The sequence below is a fragment of the Cydia splendana genome, chromosome 1 (assembly GCF_910591565.1).
Source record: "Cydia splendana chromosome 1, ilCydSple1.2, whole genome shotgun sequence".
In the NCBI taxonomy this organism is placed as follows: domain Eukaryota; kingdom Metazoa; phylum Arthropoda; class Insecta; order Lepidoptera; family Tortricidae; genus Cydia; species Cydia splendana.
The window spans coordinates 15633525-15648153 of record NC_085960.1 but is presented as its reverse complement, the minus strand read 5'-3'; the positions used below and the strand labels follow the sequence as shown (position 1 = coordinate 15648153).

At 38.0% G+C, this 14629-nt stretch overlaps 1 protein-coding gene and 1 long non-coding RNA gene across 2 annotated transcripts; one reads left to right on the top strand and one right to left on the bottom strand.

Moving 5' to 3' along the window:
* Positions 1-3353: 3353 nt before the first annotated feature.
* On the bottom strand, positions 3354-5848 carry LOC134797685 (uncharacterized). The gene is made up of 2 exons (XR_010145103.1): positions 5541-5848; positions 3354-4952 (listed from the first exon to the last, which is right to left on the bottom strand). It is a non-coding gene; the product is annotated as an uncharacterized LOC134797685 (long non-coding RNA).
* A 2497-nt stretch (positions 5849-8345) lies between these two features.
* On the top strand, positions 8346-14351 carry LOC134790981 (actin-related protein 10). The gene is made up of 8 exons (XM_063762023.1): positions 8346-8544; positions 8739-8891; positions 11283-11391; positions 12061-12169; positions 12290-12433; positions 12728-12939; positions 13106-13233; positions 13309-14351. The coding sequence occupies exons 1-8, from the start codon at positions 8468-8470 to the stop codon at positions 13544-13546; spliced, it is 1170 nt and encodes a 389-aa protein (XP_063618093.1). The 5' UTR covers positions 8346-8467; the 3' UTR covers positions 13547-14351.
* The last annotated feature ends 278 nt before the right edge of the window (positions 14352-14629 follow it).

Below are 14629 nucleotides of genomic sequence, written 5' to 3'. Positions count from 1 at the left end.
ATGGTGTCCCGGTGTCCCGGCCGATAAGCCAATTATCCCGGTTTAAAGATCTTAGTTACTTAGTAGGGGGCTGGGCTGGACTTGGTAAATATATACCAACAATAAACACGACTAACTAGCTAGGCTATCTAATCGTACGTGGATAGATCGATGTAAGCGCTGACACTTTTCCGTTCACTTTTTACGAATTTACATATTTAGTCTACTCGAGAAACTGAAATGGTGAAAAATAGAGATAACTACTACTCCTAAAAATACGTGTGATACCTCATTATATACTCATTAGATTCGTAATGTTGTCTAGAAAAATGTATTGGATGCGTTTATTTCACCACACGCACACGCATACCAAAATATCAAAAGTTATAAAAAAAAAGGGGGGAAAAAATAGATATTTCTTATTTCCCCAATATCTCAAAAAGTATTAATATTTAAGAAAGCAAATTAATATTATAAAAGTGGAGGATATTTCCTATAAAAAAGTCTATAGGTACTTGCAGAACTCTATCTCCATTATTTTTACTTTTTATTCAACGCTGAACACAGCCCTCCGCGCTTCGTTTTCGTGAAAAAGCGAGTACGTGACAATAAAAAAAAATGGTGTATTTTAAACATGTCAGTAAATGTATAGGTACTACTTGTAGAAATTTTTCTTAAAGTTTTTTTTAAATAAGTTAAGCAATTGTTAAGTAACAAAATTTTCTCGTACTTCCTTCTTTATTGAAAACTAATAAAAAATGGTAAAATAACTATCGTAATTCTTTTTCACTTTCTAAAGCCCTTCTCAGCGGAATAAGATCAAAATAAGTTTTAGAATAACATTGAAAATCAACAAATTAAGAAAAATAAAGGTAAAATGGTAAAATTTAAAACAATATAACGTGCATGTTCCACCATTCCACGGGTTAGTGGAATTATGGTGGTAAAAGAAAAACTATAAAAAAAATTTTATGGGGTACCTCCCATACAATATGCTTTATTTGGATAAAAATTTATGCTTTGTAAAAATTTCTAATAAAAGTTTTGAAAAAATTTGTGTCTAGGAGACGCGTAGTTACCTGCAATAATATGTTACACAACGAAGGCCGCATAAATATCTGGCACGATCTTATTTGTAGAGCTATAAGAGCGTGTCACATATTTTTGCGGCCTTCGAAGAGTAAAATATTATTGCAAGTAACTGTACCAATAGTGTGGTGTATCCTTGGATAGGTCTTTCAAAACGAATCCATACGGGTCTCCAAAAATTATTTTTTTGAACCATGGGTCCAAAAATATGAAAAAAAAACTTAATAAATACTTTCAATGAAAACTATCTCAGCGAACATGATCGGTCAGTCCTTTTTGAGTTACCTATTGCAAAAAAAATCTTTTCTTAGTAAAAGTACTTCCTTATGCTTGTAATGTACCTACTTACATGATACTTGCCCACTAATAGTCCCCATTTGGCCTATTTTGACAGAATGGAAACAACGAAACCCTACACTGAGCATGGCCCGACATGCTCTTGGCCGATTATTCTTTAAATGTCCCGGTCTGAGTCCCCACACTTATGGCAACCCTAGACTAGATAGAAGTAAAACGAAAATATTCGGTCGAAATTATACCTATCTTTACTTTTGAAATCGTTGAGTGAAATAAGCAATTTAAAATTCATGCACTGACTTAATATTAGAAATAGACACACAGAGCGGAACAAAAACGTCAACAAAATGTGGGTCAGAATGACATTAGCGGAAAATTTGCATTGATGATAAAAACGCTTACGTAAATTTTGAGTCAAGATAAATATTTTGTACGGAAAAGAACTTACTGTCGTAAGCATTAAGTGTCAAATTTGTAAACATTAGTACCAACACTGTTAAAACTTTTAAGTCCGATGGCACTAAACGTAACGTCACCATTGTATTTACGTCAAACAACGTCAAACGAGAATAATGAACGAATAGAGTCCCTTTGGTACATTTTAATAGGTATTACCAGGGGTGCGAAACTCATGACTTCGGTCAAACTCGGCTCCGCTCGGCTCAGCATTGCTCCGAGCAATTATTAGGGTTGGCACCACTTGACTTCCTTTTGCGTGCACGACCACAGATAAGATAATCACTTGATTTTTGACAACCCTAAATAGCCGAAAGGGATAGTGCCATCTATTAGAAAGGGACAGCATGATTCGACCCTGAACCGCTGTCAAACTTCGTTTTTGTAGGAAGTTTCCTTTCTGTACGGTAGTACTATTAATTATTCTGTGGTATTACTGTACAGAAAAATCAAAGTAATAAATGAAACAAATTTAATTTGATCGGGAGTTCAAATAAAATTATTTCATGGTAACAACCCTTGTAAGTTATCATAAAACAAATTTATTTTTAATAAGTAAGCATTCGTCTTTAAATACTATTTTCCTTGAAATAAATTCAACTTATTAAATAACTGTGTATTTTAGATCTACATAATACTCCTCGCGCTTTAGTTCTTTGCAATATAGTGCACGGGGACATTTAGGTCGCTACTGGTACTGATTGGTTATGGTCTTTATAAAAAAATCCTGTGGTTGTCACTGTGTTCAGACAGGTTTAGCATTTACAGTTAGTCGATGACCTTATTGGTCGTGTATATGTCGGAAGCAAGGAAATGGGCTGAACACACAAGTGCCGTTTTGCCTTTGTTTAAAACTGCATCACCCCTATCTCTTGCTATAATAGCAGTCCACTCTGCACGTCGCATAGGTTTTCTTGGAAATCTTGAATTTAAACATAATATTATATGTTACGAATTCCATATAAAAATAATAAAGTATTAACCTCACATCGACTCATTAGATTTTTGTTCCTTCACATCCCTTCTTTGGTACTAACAATAGTAGATTGTTAACCAAGGGTTGAAAGGCACCCATTTCTGTCGAGGTAGTTTGGCGCTCGAACGCAGTGAGAGCGCCAATAGTCCGAGACGGAAATGGTGCCTTTCACCCGAGTTAAACACACTACTTTTCATATCGAATGCGAGGAAACCAAACAAGACAAGGCAATTTCGCAAAATCAGTAATTGAAGTACCCAATAGTACCGCCATGATTTTTTTCCTTAGGACTTACTTGCAATCGGAGACTTTACATGTGTGAAGATTAATAACCCCTAGCGAAAATCATTTAGATTGGAATATTTACGAAAACACATTTTTTAACAAACTGCAGTAATTTTAAAATGATTTGTTCATTATAGTATGAAAATTAGCGGGATTGCCTCTTACTTTTTAATTTTATACTTTTTCGTTCTAAAAGCCGCAACAGACTACCGGACCGCACCGCGACCTTGGTGCGCCGCACCACGTAATAACATAATAAAAGTATTTTAAATATTAAATAACAATTTAATTAATAATATAAGAATTTTTTATCTTGTATTTTATTTTATTTTCATGAATATAGTGCTAAATAACTTTAAAAACCAATTTAATATCGTACAAACATTTAACTGTGGCTGTATAAGATTCTGCCTTTGCTCATTTACGCAAGCGTAAGGTTTAAAAAAATATTTTTGGTGTACTCCTTTTGGTTCCCGCCTTATGAAATCGAGTAAATAGAATTCAACGAAAGAAATCAAGAATAATTTGTTTTTAACAATTTACTTACATAATTTTTTATAAATCAAAGGATCAACGTGGGATTAGTAAAATTAAACAATTACCAATTGTTCCTGGCGAGGAAATAAAGACACTATTTTTCCATTTTGTTTCCACCCAGTTGTTCGTGGGACGGGGACGCAGAGGAGTACACCACTTTTCTGCGCTAGAGCATAAACGTATCACTTTCTGCGCACCTTTTAGAACAACAACGACCCACTTTCAGAGCATGAGATATGAAAAATAATTTAATCAAAACCATGAAATTACCACCAGATTACATAAATTATGTAATGCTATCCAAAGCACTAACCGAAAGAAATACATTCCATGCTTTTTCCTTGTTTTATCATTGTTATTTTTGCATATTTTAACGACATTGTTGACAACTTCACATTTGAGCGGTCCATACAAGACTAAACGAAAAAGTAACGCGTGATCTGTTTTAACGTTACTTTTGCGGGGCCATTTTTTGCGGCTGATTGGGTATCCAGTTCTTATTCTATATCAATGAATTCATGTCATTCTGACTGAACTATTTATTAGGTATGTAAAATAAATCATTAAGTACCTATAGGAATATTGTCCATTATTCGTACTTTGTCTCTGTATACATGAGTAAAGTCACATTTAGAAGATTTTTTTCGTATTTACATTATGGCTTTCGTCTACAAAACGTATGGAATAATTTCTTATATTTACATTTTTTTTAATGTGTACGTTATCTACGCACAATGTTTAATTGTGTTAGAATGTTATAAAAAAGTTATCGAGATACTTTTTTAAACCAACTCGGTGACAAACAAGCATAAAGGCCGCCTGATGACGCTTGCAGCTGCATGGCTGCAGGGGAGTCACATGGCGTTTACGCCACGGCTATTTTATATAACATTCCAAAGTAAACCTTATTGGAATGAATAAATGTAACTGTGCGTCCCTGTGGACGTCTTTGACGGTCGAAGAGTTACAGGGTTAATTAGCGAAATTTTAGGTATGATGGAAAAACCGTTAAACAAAGTTAAAGTAGAAGTAAACACGATAAAAATAATTCTAAACGTATGCATGAACAATTCAATCGGAATTAACATGATCACTTATACATACTTATGAGTAATTAATAAGGAAGGAGTCGACTAGTTTAGCGACACAGCCGATGCAGCAGCGGCGGCGCCCGGCGGCATCATTCGCTCGTAGCACCGGCCGTGTTTTTAGCCACGATGGGCGCTGTGTACGCGGAGACAGTGCGGATACCGGCGCCGGATACCGGACCAGCAGCGGCCGCGCGGCCAGCAATCGCGGCCGGGATACTCGTATCATGTGCGACGACAGGACACTGTTGATAAATCAATGATCATTATAATATACTTACCTACTGATCTTATTCTAAAGCCAGTCTAAAGCACAACAATGGGCAGTTTTCTACAATGCCAAAAGTTTGATTGAGAACGCGGGTTGGCATTTGAATCACGCATTACAGGGAGAGGGGGGGGGCATTTTATAGGGGTTGGTCACCCCCTTTCAAATGACACCCGATTTGTGTCTAGGAGACGCGTAGTTTTTTTTTATACGTGTTTGAAGTTACGAAATACAGTGGTCAAAAACAAAATACAGTGCCAGAGTCACCATTAGGTACGACGACGAGCGAAGCGAGGAGGAGTGTTAGGTATCTTGCGTTCACAACACACCCGACTCGCTGTCAAAAAAGAAATACAGTGGTCAAAAACATGTATACGGACAAAGTGCTCAAAAATATGTATACGAATACCCCCCTCGCCCTCCCCCCTCCCAATGCGTAATTCAAATGCAACCCCGAGAACGCACTTATAAAACACTTAAGAGCCTAGAATTGTTTTGAAATAAAACCGCCGGCGAGAAACAACAGTGCGGTACTGCGCTACAAATTTTATATGTAATTTCTTACCTATTCAATAGCTGGCGTTAGCCAGGTTTTTTTATTCAAAATGTTCTATAGTAAATTATTCGCATGTTTTCAACTCTTTACATCGGTTCCTCTTCGTATCTTGTTTGGTCCGTATTCACTGCATTTTTTAAAATTGTTAAGTTAAATAAGAAAATTACAAAAAAAATTACCAAAAAACTCTTGAAAGATTTAGCGCTTCGGTCAAAAACATTTGTTACAAAATTCTCTTGAAATTTTTCAAAACGTGTTATGAAAAATAGAATAAATAAAAAGTGTGTTGTGATTTGGTTGTGATCCAAAATTATTGTTTCATGACAATCATGACTTCATGTCATCATTACCAAAGAGAATACATATATCTTTACTTACATTTTTTTTATTACTAACGAGGTGCTAACGATTTTTTTTTAATAATTACACAGTTTGGTCGACACAGTGACCAGCGACTGCTTTTTTTTTGTAGGGATTGGTGTCGTGGCCAAAACGGCCACGTCACCACCAAGGACGAAAGGGAAAGGAAATTTACAGAGATAAGGAATAGAGAAAAGCAAAGAATAGAGAAGAGAAGTTAACTCGTAGCAAAACAATAAGGCCATTTCAGAATGTTATGAGAGACAGGAGTTACCTACTAATAATAGTATTTAACTCCTGCACGATCTGTTATTTTCCCAATGGGGGCGGCGAGAGTAGAATCCCACAGGTCTGCGCAGATTAGGCTTGTAGCGAACAGTAGGGTATTCCCACTATTCGCCACAAGCCTACCTTTGTCGATTTTTGCCTCTCTTATTTGGTCCATCGTTGTTTGATCTTCAGGATCCAACAAGACGTGCCTCGGACGACGCACACGTTTCCTGGGCGGAAGCTCGGGAATGTATTCCGAGGCACGACTTATAAGATCGTTGACATGATTGGACGCTTTGTCAAAGTAGCGTCTGCTCAACACTTTAAAGTGTTGAGCCACAGTTGTTAATTTTAAGTCTTTGTGCAGGTCATTGTTTCTCACATACCCGCCACAGCCGTCGCAGCCGAAAGGCGGGCACGGCCGCTCATACCTCTCTAAATGAGAATAGAATGAAGTACAAGCAATGTTTCTCACATACCACGGCGCCCCAACCAACTTCCGCAAGAATTTATTTTGTAGCACCTGTAGGCTCTTCAGCTGGCGGGGGGAGGCCTGGGCGAAAGCAACCGAGGCATATGAGAATACTGTACGGATACACACTTTATAGATGTGCAGCTTACTACGGGTACGGACCGATAACTTGCGAGGTGCTAACGAGCGGGCAGGGCAGTCCAACGCCAAAGAATATAGAAAATAAAATTCTATAAAATAAATTCTAATACTCACTATGCTTCGTTTTTTTAGCATTAGAAAATAGTTATTTGTACAACAAGAGATCAAAGTTTGATATTTCTTCGAGTACTTATTTTGAGTCCCGTGCAAGCGAAAGATTCTATAATAGATTCACGAGCGTAGCGAGTGAATCTAATTTAGAATCTTGAGCGTAGTAAGGGATTCAAAAGCGCACGAGATGTAAATAACTTTGATCTCGTGTAGTACACAAAATTTTTCACCCTAAGCAGTGAGAACATACCTAGAGGGGACACAGATAATAGAACCCAAGTATATCGAACTTGTATTAGACCCCGCATGTTGAAATGACATTTGACTATAAAGGTCACTTGAATGACATTTTGTCTCACTCAGTGAGCAAAATGCGATTTTGCTCACTCTATTTGTCCCACTCAGTGAGCAAAATGCAATTTTGCTCACTGAGTGAGACAAAATGACTTAGTGAGCAAAATCGCATTTTGCTCACTGTTTTTAAGAAGCAAAGTACCCTTGTTCGAGCTGCTGAGGTGAAAAGATCTTTACGTAAACGCTTTTTAAAAATCAGTAACTATCAGCCGTATTCGAGCAATGAGATACGTCAAATACTAGATATCGAAACGATATGGATTGGATATGTCAGTGTCAAACAAGTGTCAAAATTGACGTTTCTTCAAACAAACACGTCACTTTTGACACTTGTTTGACACTGACATATCTAATCCCATAGACCTAGTATTACATAGATGAGCTATACGCGTGCCTCCGTGAGGGACAAAACATACGCAAAGCGACAATATTAACATTCCTGACAACAAACCAAAAACAATCTACGTAATTCGGTCAGGTTATTTGTTGCCCACCTTAAACCATACTAAATTTTTGGTGGGGAACAAACAAAAAGTGAGACTGTGACAAGGACAAGCAATAATACCCCTTTCTCTGCTACTCTTACTGAAATTTCCATAAGTGCATCTCGTTCGGTCGTTTGGCCCCTCCCTCGTGTCATCTCTAGTTATTGTACCTCTATGTCTAATCCATATCGTTTCAATATCTAGTATTCGACGTATCTCATTGTTCGAATACGGCTGTATAGATGGTCAAGCAAATCTTGTCAGTAGAAAAAGGCGCGAAATTCAAATTTTCTATGAAATGATATCCCTTCGCGCCTACATTTTTCAAATTTGCCGCCTTTTTCTACCGACAAGATCTGCTTGACCAACTATATTTACTATTTCTGCGTTTAAACCTGTAAGCCGAACAGTTTGAAATATTATTACAAGTAGCAACATAGGGATATTACCCACGAAAATCGAAAAGCTGTTTAATCTCTCCCTCTTTAAGCCTCAAATGCCCAAGAGCGACAGAGACAAATAATCGACATTCGACGAAGTTCAAAGGCACCAACATTGCAATATCATGACGTCATCAATAATGTCACATTTTGACGTTTTACTTTTATGTTTGACAATAACAATAGTTTTATTGTTGGTTGGTCAAGCTTGACGAAAGTTTATTTTCTATTTAATAAGTCTAAATAATGTATATATTCATGTTTATAGTATAAGGCCACAGCAGCAATAAGCCAAGAGATAAAATGGCATTGTACGAGGGAATCGCACTCATCCAGGAAAAGCAAGCAGTGGTGCTCGATCTCGGTTCAGAGTATACGAAGTAAGTACCCCTTAAACAAGAAAAAATACATCAACAGTGTTATAAGGAGAGTTTTCTGCTAGTGATACTGTCTGAAGGCACTAATGTGGACTCTGAAAACTTCTAAAATGATAGTTGGAATTTTGCCACAAATAAAAATTTTTATAATAAAAATTCTATAAGTTGAAATGATATATGTATTCCCATGTGCTTAGGTTTGGTTTCACGGGCGAGGCAGCACCTCGCTGCATCATACGCTCACAGTTCTGGAGCCCTGAGCTGCGCCGGTTCAAAAGAGTCTATGACTATGCCAATGAAGATGAGCTATATGACAACCTGGTGCACATGCTGCATCTACTCTACTTCAGGTAAGGAATTAGTTACTTAGCAAAAAGTACTATTTTTATAGGAAAGCAGGTTTGATACCACTTACATAAAAAAAAAAATTACAATTTCCACAATGATGATGATAGTATCCTGCTATCCCTTCTCAGGGACATGGGGCTCTCAGAAGGTATTTCCGTTTTTTGTGGCCCAGCGTGGCCTCCTTCAGCTCTGCCCAGCCGAATTTTAATTTCCACAATATTTAACACAAATGAACATTAACCAAATGTATGAAAGCAGAAGAAAGTTCACATAATAATATTATATCAACCCTAGGATAATTTATATCCTAGGGTTTACTAATATGTGGCCTAAAATTGTATGGCAAATTATCACTTCCCAAACTATTTTTCCCATTGTATCATTTGGCAAAACTATCAGATGGCAAACCAATGTTTCCCATATATAACATGTCGCAAATGATTATTTACAATATTATTGTATGGCAAAATATTTAGTTGGTCATGTTTCAAAATGTCTTTTATTGTTATGTCGAATGTATTGATAGGCATAAATTATTTTTCGCCTAATATTGTGAATAACCTACCTATCTCTGGGAGCAGTTTCGGTTTTAGAGTCATTAAAAAAAATAACCCTAACCTACCTATCTCTGGGAGCAGATTCGGTTTTAGGGTCATCAAAAAAAAATAACCCTAACCTACCTATCTCTGGGTGCAGTTTCGGTTTTAGGGTCATCAAAAAAAATAACCCTAACCTACCTATCTCTGAGTGCAGGTTCGTTTTTAGAATCATAAAAAAATAACCCTAACTTACCTATCTCTGGGAGCAGTTTCGGTTTTAGGGTCATCAAAAAAAAATAACCCTAACCTCTCTGGGTGCAGATTCGGTTTTAGGGTCATCAAAAAAAAAACCCTAACCTACCTATTTCTGGGTGCAGTTTCGGTTTTAGGGTCATCAAAAAAAATAACCCTAACCTACCTAAATCTGAGTGCAGGTTCGTTTTTAGAGTCATAAAAAAATAACCCTAACCTACCTATCTCTGGGAGCAGTTTCAGTTTTAGGGTCATCAATAAAAAAATAACCCTAACCTACCTATCTCTGGGAGCTGATTCGGTTTTAGGGTCATCAAAAAAAAATAACCCTAACCTACCTATCTCTGGGTGCAGTTTCGGTTTTAGGGTCATCAAAAAAAATAACCCTAACCTACCTATCTCTGAGTGCAGGTTCGTTTTTAGAGTTATAAAAAAAATAACCCTAACTTACCTATCTCTGGGAGCAGTTTCGGTTTTAGGGTCATCAAAAAAAAAATAACCCTAACCTCTCTGGGTGCAGATTCGGTTTTAGGGTCATCAAAAAAAAACCCTAACCTACCTATTTCTGGGTGCAGTTTCGGTTTTAGGGTCATCAAAAAAAATAACCCTAACCTACCTAAATCTGAGTGCAGGTTCGTTTTTAGAGTCATAAAAAAATAACCCTAACCTACCTATCTCTGGGAGCAGTTTCAGTTTTAGGGTCATCAAAAAAAAAATAACCCAAACCTACCTATCTCTGGGAGCACTTTCGTTTTACAAGTCATAAAAAAAAATTACCATAACCTACCTATCTCTGGGAGCAGTTTCGTTTTACGGGCATAAAAAAAATGCTAAATATAATTGTGATCAAATAAAAAGTATGCGAAGTTTCAATTTGGGCAAACGTTATTTAACAATAAATAGTTAGGTATAATAAAACATTTGCTTATTGACTATTTTTCTAAATAAATCGTGGTAAAACGAACATCTGCTAAATAAAATTGTGATCAAATAAAAATTATGCTAAATAATAATATGCTAAGCATTAGTTTGCCAACTAAAAGTACTGCAATAAGTTAGTTGGGAAGTGAAATTAGGCGAAAAATATTTCGGCGAGATGGCAGTACACCATATCCTAGGGTTGTTACAGATTTATTTGCTGTTAGTATAGTATTTTATGGTGCAGGTATGTGTTCAGCTCTTGGACATCACCCCTTCCAACATTATTGTTGTCAGTATTCTCTACCTTTAATGCTGTTTTTTCACAACATGAGACATGGGTGAATTGCAGATCAGTGTGTGAATGAAAATCAAAAGATTTACAGAAAGACAACACAATCTGTCTCGAAATCTAAAATATCTTTAATCCTAACAGTACATTTTGCACTAACATTTCTGTATGAAATTCGTGAAAATTACAAAGAAATTTGATTTAGAAAATAAAACTACAAATGACTTATATTATACATATTTTGGATTTCACAGGCCTATAAATCCCAGTCTTTTGATAGGCTTACATGGGGATATAGATCCAACACATAGAGGCCCTTTGGAGAGCTTTAATGTCATGTAGAACGCCTGCAGGAACCCATACATATAATTATTATGAATATCCATCTACAGGCATGTGTTGGTGAACCCTAAAGAGAGGCGTGTGGTTGTGGCCGAGTCACTGCTGACTCCCACAGCTTTCCGTGAAACACTTGCCAAGGTGCTCTTCACACACTATGAGGTAAACTTCATACCATATAGCTTTTCAAAATTTATAGCAACTTCTTTCAAAAGATATCATTAGTTGATTAGATTTGTCATAATTATTGCCAACTATAATTTCCAATAAATATAATGTTTCTACATATTTTGTTTACAAACACAAACTAATATAAGTACCCTAGCACAGTGGTCGGCAACAGGTGGCCCGCGAACCTCTCGCTTGCGGCCCGCGAGCCCCCATTGCTATTTTGTATGTAATATTGTCAAACGACAATGTCTGATAAAGTCTCAAATATTAACAAAGTGCGGCCCGCGTCCACTTCGTTAACTGCTATGTGACCCTTGGCTGCTAAAAGGTTGCCGACTACTGCACATTTTTAATGAAACAGCTGCTTTACCTAAAATATCAACAAATATTTGGAGACATCAATAAATAGAGAGAGATATCAACAACAAGAATTTTAAGAATAATAATAAAATCACTTAAAATTGTTATAAAATATCTTTAAGAATAATCAAGCCTTCAGTTTCACTTTTGTCAATGTTATTTATTAATTAGAGGGTTATTTTAAAAAGAGAGCATTCTTTTTTACTAAGGTGCCTTACCTACACACACTTAGGGTTAGGTACCAATGTAAAATGTTTTGCGCTTAGGTTAGGTACCAATGTAAAATGTTTTGCGCTGTAGGTGTCTGGCGTCGCATGGGCCGACACTCCGCGCCTGTGCGCTTTGACACTGGGTGCGCCCATCGTACTCGTCGTCGAGATCGGCGCGCGCGAGGCCGAGGTCTGTGCAGGTTAGTGCTTTAGAAATTCTACACAGTAAACAGTTAACACATACTGATACAGTAAAACGTGGCTTTTAATAGCTGATAAGCTCATTTGTAAGCTCATGTCATGCGTATTTGTTTTTATAGTGGTCCATGGGTCAGTGGTGCTAAAAGCACTGCAGACAGCCCCATTGGGTGCTTTAGCGGTGCGGGCCGAGCTTGCGCGCATCCTCGACGAGGATAACAAAACAGAGTTGAACCTGGACCCCACTGTGCTCGAAGATATTGCAGGTGAGCATATACTACAAAGCCAGTTCCCAGCTTCAAGTTGAGCTATGAAGTTTAAATCTACGTAAAACTTCAGTGATAATGTAATGTTATGGTAGTTACCATCAAACTGGTCTGATGTTTAGAAACCGAATTTGGCCATAGAAACTCTGTATTAACAAATAAATATAGTACATTCTGATATCGCCCATCAGTAGTGGGTAAATAGTTTTAGGCAAATTTTTGGTTAAAAAAAGATAAGATGTTTGACTTTAGCTCTAACTAAACATTTGACAATCAAATTTCTCATTCTTTCAGTGAAAACCTGCCTAGTCACAACGCGCGATCGAGCTGTACAGTGGGCCTCCGATTCCCCACCAACCCCAGCCAAGAGCGTGCGCTACCCGCTCCCTTCCGGCGGCGCCGTCACCGTGTCCGGGCGCGCGCGCGAGCTGAGCGCCGAGCCGCTGTTCCTGCGCGACAACGAGTACAGCTCGCTGCCCGACCTCCTGCTGCAGTGCATCATGCAGGTACAAGCCTAGTTTTACAGTGGTGCTACACCAACTACCCGCTCGGTTTCGATAGATTTCAAAACAAAATAAATTCAAGTATATTTCCTACAATATCGATATATTTTTTTTGGTATTGCTAGGATGTAATAAATCATTTGATTCGTTACCGTTACCCTGTTTCCAGTGCCCCATCGACGTGCGGCGCGCCCTGGCGGATAACATCCTTGTGTGCGGCGGCGGCGCCGCGCTTCCCGGCCTGCGCGCGCGGCTCAAGGCCGAGCTGCAGCACGCGCTCACCGAGCCCGTCTACAAGTATGGTCACAGTCGCTAGATACCTATCAATGGATTGGAGTGGGATGGATCTCTAACCCCTAAAACATTTTCCAGCGAACGCCTTCACCTAACGTCACTGAAGTTCCACACCGCTCCCTCGCACTGGAACTGCGTGGCGTGGCTGGGCGGCGCGCTGCTGCTGGCCGGCGCCGGCGCGGGCGCGGGCGCGGGCGAGGCGGCGCGCGCGGCGCCGCGCGAGGCCTTCCTGCGCGAGCGCCGCCTGCGCGACTGGGTGTGCCTGCTCGACAACACGCCGCCGCACCATCCCGCCAGGGAACATCACCAGATCTAACGTGCCGTGCACTCACACAAAAATCATGTTGTAACAAACAAACATGATTAATATCTTGAAACAACAAGGTTCACAATGTTTGTCCGGGCGCTTGTCTGACTGCCGTACTAACAATAAATGCAGTAATCACATTTGAAAACTCATGCAATAGGGATGATGACACACGTGTTGAATTTTATAACAAAATCTAGTAAAATAGATAGCAAATGGGCAATTTTAATCACAATAATTTGGATATTAAAATAATATATGGAAATGTTACAAAAATACAGGACCTGAAAGTTTCAACATTTAAGTTTTTTTTAACTTCCAAAAACGTTAAAAGTAAGGGTACCATTCGATTCCTTACATTTTATCCAAAAAAAACATTGTACGGCAACTATATACATAAACGCAATATTTCACCGACAAAAACGCAATTTTCTTGTTTTGTCCATACTACAGGATGGACTCTCAGTGACCGTGACGTCACGGTCACTTATCGTTTTGTTAGGTCCGTTTCGCGAGTGAAGTACGACTGTCGGACTTTGACTATATTTCTGACTTTTGTGTTGCTTTAATGCAATGGGTCCCATATAGACATTTGATCCTAAAAACAAACCCGATCGATTAATACCATAAATGAAAATTAGTCATGTAGCCTATTGTTTATCTTGTTATCTTTTAATAAGTTCTTTATGTAAACGGATTTTCTCGTGCAAGTACTGCATTTACGCGTACTGCGTGCGATAGAGATAAGAAATGTCGGGTCAGTGTACGAAATTATTCGTGCTTACCAGTCCTACCTAATGCACAATGCACATGTTTAAATTATATGTAATCTATTTATGGAATATAAGAATACATTGTTTAACACGTCAACTGACTGTTTTATTATTATACAGAGAAACATAAACAAAGTTTTAAACCTTGTGGTTCGATTGGTCAATTTGCTACCAGATTTATCTGGAGGGTACTGAAAAAAAACATAAAGCGCTTCACACACATTTAAATATAATAAGTAAGTTATTAGGCTAATAATATCTTAAAAATATTTTATTATTCAATAGAATAACTGACGACTCTGGTTAAATCATGAGTCAA

Bases quoted from the DNA above. Each gene is read 5' to 3' on its own strand.
- LOC134790981 (XM_063762023.1), top strand. From the start codon at position 8,468: ATGGCATTGTACGAGGGAATCGCACTCATCCAGGAAAAGCAAGCAGTG. The intron at 8,545-8,738 runs GTAAGTACCCCT...CCATGTGCTTAG, and splicing joins CTCGGTTCAGAGTATACGAA to GTTTGGTTTCACGGGCGAGG. The intron at 13,234-13,308 runs GTATGGTCACAG...AACATTTTCCAG, and splicing joins CTCACCGAGCCCGTCTACAA to CGAACGCCTTCACCTAACGT.